General features: G+C 37.9%; 1 protein-coding gene across 13 annotated transcripts in view; it reads right to left on the bottom strand.

The window, feature by feature from the left end:
* Positions 1–603: 603 nt before the first annotated feature.
* The window catches only part of MATR3 (matrin 3), a 45,362-nt gene continuing 33,597 nt past the window's right edge, over positions 604–12,368 (bottom strand). For 10 of the 13 annotated variants that reach the window (XM_038412177.2, XM_043490500.1, XM_043490496.1 and 7 more), the window contains 5 exons: positions 9,255–9,298; positions 8,771–9,161; positions 4,902–5,295; positions 3,857–3,978; positions 604–1,662 (listed from right to left, as the gene is read on the bottom strand). In XM_038412177.2, the coding sequence (XP_038268105.1) occupies positions 1,612–1,662; positions 3,857–3,978; positions 4,902–5,295; positions 8,771–9,161; positions 9,255–9,298 (1,002 nt within the window). In that variant the 3' untranslated portion in view covers positions 604–1,611. Of the gene's footprint in view, positions 1,663–3,856; positions 3,979–4,901; positions 5,296–8,571; positions 8,684–8,770; positions 9,162–9,254; positions 9,299–12,368 lie in introns of those variants that run through there. The other 3 variants (XM_038412183.1, XM_043490501.1, XM_043490497.1) reach the window with 2 other exon arrangements.

The following is a 12,368-nucleotide window of genomic DNA, read 5'->3' as shown; positions in this document are numbered from 1 at the left end:
TAACTAAATCAATGCAACTATTATAGGATTTATATAGCAAGTCTTATTCAGGGACTTACTCTTCTCTTTTTAAGGGGTACGGCCTACTGGCAGAATTGGTGTTCAAAGTGTATTGTATATAGTTGTATTTTACTCTATGTTTATCCATTTAACAATCAGCAATTAACTATTTAAGTAAAAAGACTGAGTACAAAGCAAAGAATGTCAACAGCTTGCTTACTGAAAAGGAAATATGGAAAAATGAATTATTGCAAATTAAAATTTAATTTTGTTCCATTTCAGCCATTCTTAATTATCTTCATTCACGAAAATTTAAAAGAGTTTGAATCTTAGCATTAATGCAAATGTATTACTTTCAAGAGGAATAATAAATTCACTCATAGAAGTGCCTAGAACCATTTCACTAAGTGGCATTTTAATTCACTGTGCTGCAGTGTGCGTGCATTAGGAAGGGGAGTAGCATAATGAGCTACTAAATCACACAAACTGTTAAATAAGCAGAATTAAAAACATTCACTAAAGGTTATGAGTTAATCAGATACCATGAACACACTGATCTCAACTACAGTAAACACGTTGCTTAACATGCCAAACAAAAACAAATTACTGTTGCCTAGGTTTGTTTATTGGTAAATCACTTTAGTAACTTGAACCCACAATAAGCAGTATATAATCAGAAAGACTACAGATAAACACAGATTATACATGCAAATTCCTGATCACGTCACATGTGCAGGTACATTAATAGCACAGTTCTAGGAATTTGATCAAACCAGTTTTAAAATGCAGGTATGAAAAATTACATATGAAGAATATAAAGATACTTTTTAAACATTTCAGGACTCAAATGCTGCTTTTGCTTATATCAGAGATGTATGACAGCTACAGGATTCAAGTAGCAAGCAGTAAGAGGTCAAGAAAATAATACTGGTCAGAGAAGAATAGGACTTTACATTTCACTAAAAAGTACGCTGAATAATAGAACAGGGGAAAAAACCTATCGAGAACTTAGAAAAGAATCACAAAATTTTAAAGCTGACTACTTACTAATTTTCTTATTATCTAGGTAACAGCAATGACATTAAAAGAAACTGCATCCAACATTTTAAAAATGCAACCTTTACATTTAAAGACTTTCCACAGTGAAATGCAATGACAGTCTCACACTCCAAATTAAATATATGCTAGGCTCAGACTGAAATCTGGAATGTTCTAGATGAAAGCAATAAAAATACAATACCACGTTTTATTTTTTATTGAAGAATGGAATCAAAATTGAAGGATAACTTTTTGAAGCCTGAAAACAGTAGGTTTATATAAAGTTTGCTTTTTGTACATGAGCTTTCATAGTGGTGCAATAGTTTCTATAGTAGCTTGAAATATCAATTGAAAGAAAACTTTCTTCTGTTGCCATTCCCATATTTTCCATGAACAAAAATTTTCTATTAGCTTCATTTATGTTATAACATTTAACACATGAACAGAGCTATACGCCTACTGTATTTCACTAAAACAAAAGAGTATAGTATTTTCCATCTACTATTTGTACTGCATTTAAAAAAGGTTAACATTAAAAACAAAACCACTTTCCTTGAATCAAGTTTTTTGCACTTAAGCCTCTTTCTTTTGCCTATGATCTTCTGCCATTTTATCCAGAATTTTCTGTAACAACAAAAAAGAATGAATTACAACAAAGCCAACCTGATTAGGGATTAATTAGATGAACTAAATAAGACCATAATTCTAAGTATAAAACTATTTTAAAAGGTTGTCAGATTTGTGAACTTAAATGTATGACACATTACTACGTCATACAATTCACTAACTACTCGACTGCCAAATAAGCCTGGCATTGGGCAAAATATGCCTGGTGCTCTTCTAGTGTACCAGATACATAACTGAAGTGAAAACTGCTAGAGCTCCTTTAAAAATACTGCATTTTCCAGCCACCTGAAGCGCTGAACAAATCAACGAGTAAAATTTACTTTCTACCTATGTCATACATCAAAATCAGAGTCTTCATGAACATTTACCCAGTCCATGCACAAATATCTACTGTACTTGAGTGTCAGTCTAATCTGCGACAGCAGAGAACTGGAGTCAGAAAAAATGGTTTCCATCCCCTGTTCTGACACTGATTCACATATGGCCCTGGCAGTCACTTATCCTGCGTCTCAATTTACCCATCTGTAAAATGGGGAGAATACATATTTACCTACCTCACAGGGGTTGCTGTGAGAATTAGTGCTTTGTGGAGCACTTTGAACAAGCAAAGGACTATATCACTGTCAAGTTTTATCATCTTTATCCACCTTTGCCATTATGAAGATAATGAAACTAGATGTATGATCCAAGATAGAGAAGGGGCATTATACTTATGCAAGTGTTGCTTTCTTTTCAATACTTTGTCATTTAGAAATAATCAAGCTCAAATGAAGCTAAAGGTTACTGGCTGTGAGTGGCAGAGAAAGCAAATTAAAATGATAAATTTTGCCTATAAAATTAGAGAGAAAATTCTGATAAGACTATTCACCAAGTCACTGGATTTGTTTTTCTCTTACACAAGTATCAATACTTCAGTGTCCCATCATTACGTACTTAGCTGCACAAAGCTATGGATGAGATGGTTTTCTACCCTAAGATTTTGATTGCTCCCTGGATTCTCTCATCTACTCCCTCCTTGCTGATGCTGTGGCTATTCCTCCTTTGCAGAGGCTTCATGATAAAGGCCAGGTCTATACTACAGACCCCAAGCAATGTAGTTATACCCACTTAAACCCCTCCCAAAATAGACAGTGCTAGATCAACCTGAGACCTTCTCCCACCAACACAGCCACCACTTTTTGGGGAGTTAGATTAACTATGGGAGACTCTTTCCTGTCAGTGTAGAAGCATCTTCATGTACAGCAGCAATGTAGTGGCGCAGCTGCACTATACAGGAAGACAAGCTCAGAATCTAGTTGCCCTTGTGTTCTCTCTACCACTTGCCCCCTTTCAGTTCCTGGGCCAGTTTGAGGCATTCCCACTCCCATAGATGCATCCCCTCCACTGGTAACTCTCAGACATGTGCCTGCTTCCTTCCTATGGAACAGAGGAAACTTATATACAGCTTGGCAATGAACTGAAGTGAAATCAACTAAATGCAGAAGCATGGAATAATTAATGTGAAGACTTACTGTGTTTTAATAATGGTAGTAATTACTGCTTATTGTGTTAGGAGCACCCGCCCTCCCCCCGACACACAAAGTGTACAATGTCAAAGAGCAGCTCATAGTACATAAGCAGTACTACTGACAGCATAAACACATGTTGTGTTCTTGCACAACATTTCACTCAATCAGGAACTCTAATACATACCCATAAAATCAAAAGTTAGATATATCAACTTCAAAATATGCATCTATCATTTAGGGTTCGGAGCACTATTTAAAACAAAACAAAACAAAAAAAACCTCTAGCTTTGGTCTTGCAGTTTTTGGTCGTAAGCCACCCTCAAAGGAACTGTAGGGACAAGAGATTCAGTCACCTTTTATTCCTTCTTCAAAACTATTCTAAAGCTTACCTCTACTGCAATCAAAAAGTCCTATATATTCTCAATTTATAGAGAATCATAGGGTCCCATATTTGAATTGTTCATTATGCATTCAAATTCGAACAGAGGCAACCCTGGAGAGGATTAATTTAAAACAACTAAAATTACTGTGATATGAAGCAACAGCTCTTAAACATGTTTGGATAATCCAGTGTTCTAACTGGATGAATTTGTTTTTTCCTTTCAATGAAGCCTCAACAAATCTATTCCTTACTCCTTCCCAACAAAGAATCACTTCACTTAAAATGGACAGTTTTACCTTACCTTCAACTTTTGATAATGTGGAAGGCTGCTGCAATGGGTCTTTTTTGCAACATCTTCATTTGTGTAAAACAAGGAACACAGTTTGCAATAAAACCCTGTTTTGGGTACCACATAATTCACACCTAGAGAAGTAAAGACCACAAAGTAACTAATACAATGAATTAGAGTAATTTTTAAAACCTCAAATACACTGCTCACTAAGTGAATCTTACAGTAACAACTCAATTTGCATTGAACAGCTGCTTTAAACATCCTTGTTTTTATTTGTTCAAACCAGAACTGTAATTAAATATGTACACACTTGCCGTTAGCATGTTTTTGGATTAAACATGGCCGTTCTATTGGTTCACTTTTCAAAAAGGTATGCAATGGTTTTAAGTTATAATACATAGCGTTAATTTCAATATTAGTATCTCTACTGCACATTACCCATGTCATTATGACAAATACAAGAAGATTTCATACATCAATCTAATCTAACTCATCGCTTCTGAAAGATATTTTGTGCTGTTATAATAGGTCTCTCATCATAATTCCATGCTGGAGAGAAGCCATTGTCAAAGACTGCATGGGAAGAGTAAAAGGGACCAGAGATCATCATAGAAAGAGTGTGAAGTTCTAAAATGAAATGGCAATCTTTGATCTTACTTCAATGTCTACTGGCAAATCTACACTTAAAATGCAGCTGCACTGCTGTAGCACTTTAACGATGCTTTATGCAGACAAGAGAGAGTTCTCCGATTGGTGTAGTTAATCCACCTCCCCGGAGAGGAGGTAGCTATGTCGGTGAGAGCAGCTCACCTGCTGACACAGTGCTGTCTACACTGGGGGTTAGGTCAGTATAACTACACCCCTGAGCGATATAGTTATACAGAAATAGGTCTATAGTATAGACCAGACCTAAGAGCCAGTGCGCACTGCAAAAAATAAAGTTAATTAAATGAAAATGTTACCATAATGCAAAAACAACCCCCCCCCCCCCAAAAAAACCCAAAACCCAAAAAAACCCAACCACGCATTTGAAAAGAGATAGGAAAATTCTTACCAACAGGAACATTTGGCTGATACGGCCCAATTCTATATTCGTCTGGAACAACAGATTTCTCCTGGATACTTTTTGTTTCCTGTTCATCCGGTGCATCTGTATTTTCATTTGTATTTTTCTCCGTATCCTGGGTTGCTGTGTTGTCAGAAACTTCAACAGTTTCTATCTTCATATTCTCCTCAGTTTTGGTTCCATTTTCCAAGGTCTCATTTTCCTGCTCTGGTTCCTCAATCTTGTCTACCTTAATTTCAGCCAAACTATCATCATTTTTCCCAGCAGATTTAACTGCCATCCCCGATTTACGCAGTTTCTGATGATCTGAGTCTTCTTCATCACCAACCTCATCTAAAGTGACAAAACCTTCCATGCTCTGGGGGAAGCCACCCACATATCGCTGTTGACAGACAAAAGGTTTTTCATGTCTACAACTGTTGATTTACATGCGTAAAAGTATAATTTTTCTTATTTTTTAAGTTAGAAAAAAAAGACCTTTTAACTGCATTTTTTTTTTTGAAGAACCCTGTATTTCCTCCCCCCCGAAGCTACCTATATTCTTCAAAAGCACTGTTCAAATCACATTAATGGGTATATCGATTTATTTATTTTTTGCTTGATTTGTAGAATACTTCTTTTATTTTAAAGTTTCAAAGTATTTTAGCCTCCATTTAAAAAATATTCTATTTTGCCAGGTTTCCACCTGGCCTTTAGTTTTCAGCTTTTTGCACTTGCTTCACTGGATTACGTTGATTCCTTCACTGCAGTAATTTATAAACTATTCAGATGCTAAATAAGATTAAAAACAGTTGCAATTTTAGAATGGTAATTTAAAAAAAATTATCTTTTGTTTCTCTGCAACAATGTAATTTAAAGATATTTACAATCTGGAAGACATTCCCACTGAATCCTAAATTTCAAGGATACCTGAAGGTACAAATTAAAATATCTGAAAAGGTCTGAGGGGAGAAATGAATAAAGTGCTGACTAGAAATGCAAGGCTTACCTTACTATAAATAATCCAAGATGTACCTACTTAGCTTTTTACTGAAGCTACAAGCTAGCTAGGTTATACATACTATTTCTTTTGTTTATATCCAAACACAGTATTCTTAATAAACCTTATTTTTAGCATGGTCACTAAAGTCTGCCCTCAAAGGGCAGACAGACAGACAACCTTCTAATCTCATGAAGCAGCTGGAGAAAAAATTGTTCCTATGCTTGAGCACTGAATTGAAGCAATCTCCTAAAATGTACCACTGAGATACTGATAGTCAACAGGGGCACAGAAAGCCATCAAGCAAATGAGGTGGGGAAACCAAAAGTTACAGCATGTCCGAATAAAGGATAAACAATGTTCTTTAAATCAGGGTGGACGGGTTTTAAATTTAAGCGATTTTAATAATGATTTAAACCGGTAAGCAAGAAGTCTTGATGCAAATCAATTTTAGTCTTTTGTATTTTAGTTATTTTCCTGAAGAAAGGTTGATTCTCATTGGTTGGTATAATTTGGAACTTTCTGCTAACCAGGAAGATAAGCTATATAATTGCCTAAGTAAATGTTTATAAATATAGCATAACACATTTATTCAGATTCTTAATTTTTATTTTTTTTGTTAGAAAATGGTAACTGACGCATTTCCTATTTACTAGATGATTAGTATGTGCAGGTGGTGGAGTCCGTATCGGTGCACCAGAGGTTGGTCCTGGCAGGAGTCACCAGGATCGGAGACCTCCTAGATAACGACCAGGGAGACTGGGTGGATCCCCTTTGCGCTCACTCAGCGCATGGTGCTCTCCACCCTTCTAACTCCCGAGCACGTACTGAGGAGGTGACAGCAGCCTTGTCGTCCATCTCTCAGGTTTACCTTGAGTGAGTCCTGTAGCAAGGTGCGCCCCGCCCACCCTACACCCCAGGCCCTCTGGATCTCTTTATAGGGCCCTTGCCTCATGAGCCCCTGCCCGGCCGGCCGTCGCACACACCCACCATGAGCTGGCTGCGTGACCTGCAGCCAATTCGCATTTGAACCGTACCACGGGCACACCTGTACATGCTCATGGCTCCATACTCTCCATTTCCTCATCCTTGTAACCCAATGCTAAGTGGTAGAACCTATTGCTACCTACTGAGGGTGAGGAACCCCGGTGAGCCAGCCTATATCCCACCTTAGTCCCACAACCCGCCAGGTATATTGGTTGGCAGCTCCTTCACAGAGCCATGAGCACAGGCATTTACCTAGCGCGGTTCATCCCCATCCCCGATGCCTGTCCCTTTTGCGGTATGAGGGAGATCCTGGCACAGGTTTACCTTGAGTGTGCCAGGTTGCAGCCCCTTTTCCGGCTCCTCCTAGACTTACTGTTACGTTTCTGGCTGCATTTCTCCCTCCACCTTCTCATATATGCACACCCTATCTATGGCACCACAAAGTCGTGGGGCCTCCTCGTCAACCTCCTCCTAGCTATGGCCAAAGTGGCCATCTACACCACCAGGGAGAGGATGCTGGCTGAGGGGGTTCTCTGACTGTGGGGCCTATTTCTGTCCTCCCTTTAGCTGCAGGTGGACCTGCGCCCATCCACCTCCCAAGAACCTCAGAGCTAGACGATTCATTTTACTTGGGATTTTGTCAAGCTATATTTCAATTAAAATTGCACAAAAACAATTACATTTTTTGTTTATTAGTTAAATAAAAGTACCTTAACTGTACTGGAAACAAGGAAAAAAATCATCAAAGCACATTTAAAACTAAACAAAAAAATTAAACAAAAGTAGTACCATATAGTTAGTGAGATGAACTGATTGCTTCTAATCACCATGTCCTGCAAGTTTTTAGGACTAGATCTCATCCTCACATCTCTCTCTCTCTCTCCATAGATTGGAAATGGGAAAACAAGCTTTCCTGCTTTTACAACTCTTCAGTCTTGTTTCTCAACTTTGACTGAACTAGTCATTTAACTGAAATGAAGAAAATATTCTCTCTGTACCTGCAGAAGAGTCTACTACTTTTAAAAACTGGCTTTAGCACTTCAAAACTCTAGTTCCAGGCACTTAGCCAGTGATTCCTACCAGTTCAGTGGTTTGACTTTGAAAGTTTGGCAGCAAACATGGCCTGCTTGGAATTTTATGTAATATTATTTTAATAGATTATATTTAAGGCTAAGATTTTGGCATGGAATTTTTTAGTAAATGTCATGGTATAGATGGGGGTGTGGGGGGGGAAGAGAGAAGACAAGTCACAGAAAGGTCAAGGGATTTTGAAAGATGAGACCTGGAGAGGTGGGCGGGTTTGGAGAGCGAGCCTGCGTCACACACCCTCTCCAGTGGTTGCTCTTGTCCCACAGGCTGGCCCAGCTCCCCACTCTTGGCTGCTGCAACCTGGCACCTGTGATTGCAGCACCACTCAGGTTTGGCCTGTCCACTCTTCTGTGAATGGCGATGGAGAGGCAGATGGGCCAAACCTGAGTGGAACTGCTACCCTATGTACCAGGTCGCAGTGCTGTTCAGTTTCACAGACCTTATTCAAACTCAAAATTTCTGTGACCCTTCCCAGGACAAAATTGTAGTTCTAATTACACTATGTTTACAACTTAATATAGGTTATCATTTCAAATGGGTTTAAAAGAAAAAATGTATTAAAATAAGAATTTTTTTTATTTTTATCCACCCTACTTTGAATACCTGATCTCAAATCAGCATCACATTCTTTGAGGTACTGTATTTTCTTTCCAGAAAAGCCGAATACAAATTGTTTCTTTCCAGAAAAGTAGGAGTGGGTGTTTGTTTTAAAGTCCTGCACAAAAGAATTGGAACTATGTGGAGGAGCATAAATTAAACAGATAAGGTTGCTCCCTATCCATACACCATGCCATCAGATTACCTTTTTAAGTTTTTTCTTTGCTGCTGGGGGCGCTCCAACAGTTCCTTCAGTTTTTGTGGTAGTGTCATCTGCTGCATCCTTTTTTTCTTCAGCAGCCACATCACCTAAATTAGCAACATCAGCGTCATCTCCTGCTGAGCTGCCACTTTCTAGCAATGCTGCTGCTTCTTCCTCATCTACTAGCAGCTCATCTTCAGATTCAAGAAGTAAACTAGGTTCCTCTTGGTCTGCCTGTTCACTGCTTTTTGCAGCTGATTTCTCAGCATCATCATCCTGTTTCTCCTCTTTATCTTTATCTTCAGCACTACCGCTTTCAGTTTTCTGAGTTCCATCAGTCTTAGATTTTTTATCACTTGGAGAGTCTTTACTATCTGGAGAATATGTTCTCTTTCTGTAGGGGAGAAAAATATTTATCTTCACTATGTTTTGGTTTAACTATTTCAATCCAGGATTTTTAATAAGTTATATTTAAAGAAGACATTACCTAGCTTTATCTTTTTTCAATAGTTCAACTCCTTTGTTGGGAATCTAAAAAATAAAAAAGCTTTCATAAGGTATATAGCAAGTATATTACGTATTAACACACATAGTTGTTACAGGATTCATTCAGAGCACGAATTGCACCTTGGCTGCTCAATTCCATTGGCCATGTTCAATGTCTTCACCTTTCTTCAAGACATTCTGGAGAAAACTCCAGTGGTGGCTCTCCCTAGCACCAGAGGTGCTGTTATATTAATTAAGTAGTCCTATTAGTTGCCAAACAGACGGCTTAAAGGCTTAAGAACTGCAACATTACTTTCCTTTTAGCAGCAACATCCCCTCCCTCCTCTCCACACCTTTGGTCTATCTTCTTCCCCTTCTTTTAAAGGATACGTCTGCACTGCAACAAAAACCAAAACTAACAAAACAAAATCAAAACCATAGCAGTGAGTTTCAGAGCCTGGGTCAGCTGACTTGGGCTTGTGCTATGGGGCTAAAAATAGCAGTTCCTACTTAGGCTCTGAAATGGTGAGTGGGAGGGTCTCAGAGCCCAAGCAGGAACATCTACACTGCTATGTACAGCCTTGTAGCACGAGTCCTGCAAACTCAACTCAGTAATGCTCAGACTCGCTGTTGAGGCTGGGTTTTTTTTGTTGTTTTTTGCTGTATAGACGTACCAAAACTTAATTTTTCAAAACTGCCTTTCTGTGCAATCAAGTCTTTCCTTTTAAACTGCAGGTGGAAGTCCAGAATTATAAACACTTGCATGTGGTATTAACACTGGAAATCTGTTATTGTATTGGTTACCTAGATGAACTTGGCACAATCCATTACCCCGCAGGAAGTGCAGTGCAGGGCAGATAGATAAAGCCACCATCTCTATTAGTCAGATTTTACACAAATTATTCATTTTGAAGTGCTCAGGTATGAACAGCTTGATCCTTGTCATCCAGTGCCTCAAAACCCTGCATTAGCCCGTGCACATGTATAGCCAGTAGCTGTTTATATTCTTCCCTCCACCCACAAAATACACACATGCAATATAATGGAAAGAAAGATCTGGCCCTTCTTCATGTACCCTATCTGCAAAACAGAGAGGCAGGATATGCAATCAGAGAAATTAAGGGGAAAAGCCTTGTCAAGCTGATTTTTACTCGTTCAATTAGATGAACGAGTTTCATTTAATTCTATCCTCTATTCAAGGAAGACTTTAAGAACTTTTAGTAATTAAATGGGAATTTTTTTTTTAAATTACACATTGCAGCCTTAAATTACATTTACTGAAAAGTGCTCAGTGCATACAAATGTGTTCTTGAATAGGTGCACTTCCAGGACAACATTTAAACATATATTAGTCATGTAAATGAACAGAAATGTGTCAGTGTTTCCTGTATAAGAGTTTTGAAAAAATAAGCAAAATCCAAATTTCACACAAAAAATTGTTACTGAACACTGGACCCAAATGTCAGACTGAATTGATTATAAAGATGAAGTATTAATCACTACAATGGCTTTGTCCTATAATATTTGGCCATGACCCATTAAATTTATATATGGGTCATTTTTTGAACTTCACAATTCAAATTTCTTAGATGAATTTGCTGCTATATGTTTTACAGAATCCTGTGTATTAAAGCTTCTAGTAGCAGATAATCCTTGAAAAGTTGATTTTAATCAAACCTACCCACCAACCCTTTTTTCTGGAAATCTATACATCTCCTCCCAGGCCCACTACCAATGCTGAAACTACCCACTGCAGAATTTTGCGTTTCTGTTGTGTCAGCCACCCACTCCTTTATTCAAATCTTTCACTCTTTGGAGTTTCTTTGAATCAGGTGTGCCCAGGACTCATGGGGGAGGCTCTTTCAATAGAGACTGCAAGGTCTGCTGAGTTTGTACTACAGAATTAGCAAGGTAGAAAAAGAAAACCTGCTAAGAGTATGCAAGGTAATTACAATCAGCCCAAGATTTAAAGGTTCAGATCAAGATGTGTGCTAGTTCTTATATTCCTATATTAAGAATTATAATCTGATGGAGAAAGCCTTAGTTTAAAAAAAAAAAAAAAAAAAAAGAACACCCACACACATTTGAATTCTATCTAAGCACTCCACTGCCCGAAAAAGCTACTATTTTGCAAGCCAACTAGAGTCCCTCTCTTTTTGGGAATAATAATAATTGTTACTGCAAAGTTGGTTTATTATTACTTAAGAATCTATACGAACATCCTTTTCATGAACAAAAATTCATGAGAAATTAAGCCACCTGCAGTTAGTACTAATCCCCTTAGTCTTGCATCCAACATAAAATGCAAGTTTCAATACTCTATCTTAAAATGGGGAAAAAAAAGCCCCAAATAAAATCTTCTCTGTACTAAAGAGATATTTAGAGCACAACATAATGAATACAACTTCCAACTGTTGAAATCAAAGGAAGAAAATCAAGAATGAAGTAGAAGAAACAGGTAGAAGAGTAGATAGGTGTAAAGTTAGAAGTTGGTGGACCATTTTGAGGAAAAAATAGTTAAGAGGACATTCTGAATAGGATTCTGACATGAACAGGAGTAACGAGACACCATATTCAACTAATTCAAAGTCATCTTCTACTATCTTTTTTTTTTAAAACAAAAACATTTAACAAGCAAAAAGAAAAGGAGAACTTGTGGCACCTTAGAGCTAACCAATTTATTTGAGCATAAGCTTTTGTCAGCTACAGCTCACTTCATTGGGTGCATGCACAAGTACTCCTTTTCTTTTTGCAGATACAGACTAACACGGCTGCTACTCTGAAATTTAACAAGCAGAATCCCTTATTTGTCTATAGCAATTAGTCACTTGGAGTCTTCACACAATGCACAATTCACCTGTGGAACTCATTTGCCAAAGGGTGTTGTGAAGGCCAAAAGTATAACTGGGTTAAAAAAAAAATTAGGTAAGTATGTGGAAAATAGCCATAGTGGCTAATAGCCATTGATGGATATAAGCCTCTGACTGCCAGATGCTGGGACTGGAAATCAGGGAATGGATCACTTGATAATTGCTCTGTTCTGTTCATTCCCTGTGAAGCATCTGGCATTGGCCACTGTTGGAAGACAGGCTACATGGACCATTGGTCTGACCCA

The sequence above is a fragment of the Dermochelys coriacea genome, chromosome 8, assembly GCF_009764565.3.
Source record: "Dermochelys coriacea isolate rDerCor1 chromosome 8, rDerCor1.pri.v4, whole genome shotgun sequence".
In the NCBI taxonomy this organism is placed as follows: Eukaryota; Metazoa; Chordata; order Testudines; family Dermochelyidae; genus Dermochelys; species Dermochelys coriacea.
The sequence above is the reverse complement of the archived record's forward strand: the minus strand, read 5'-3'. Positions and strand labels throughout refer to the sequence as shown.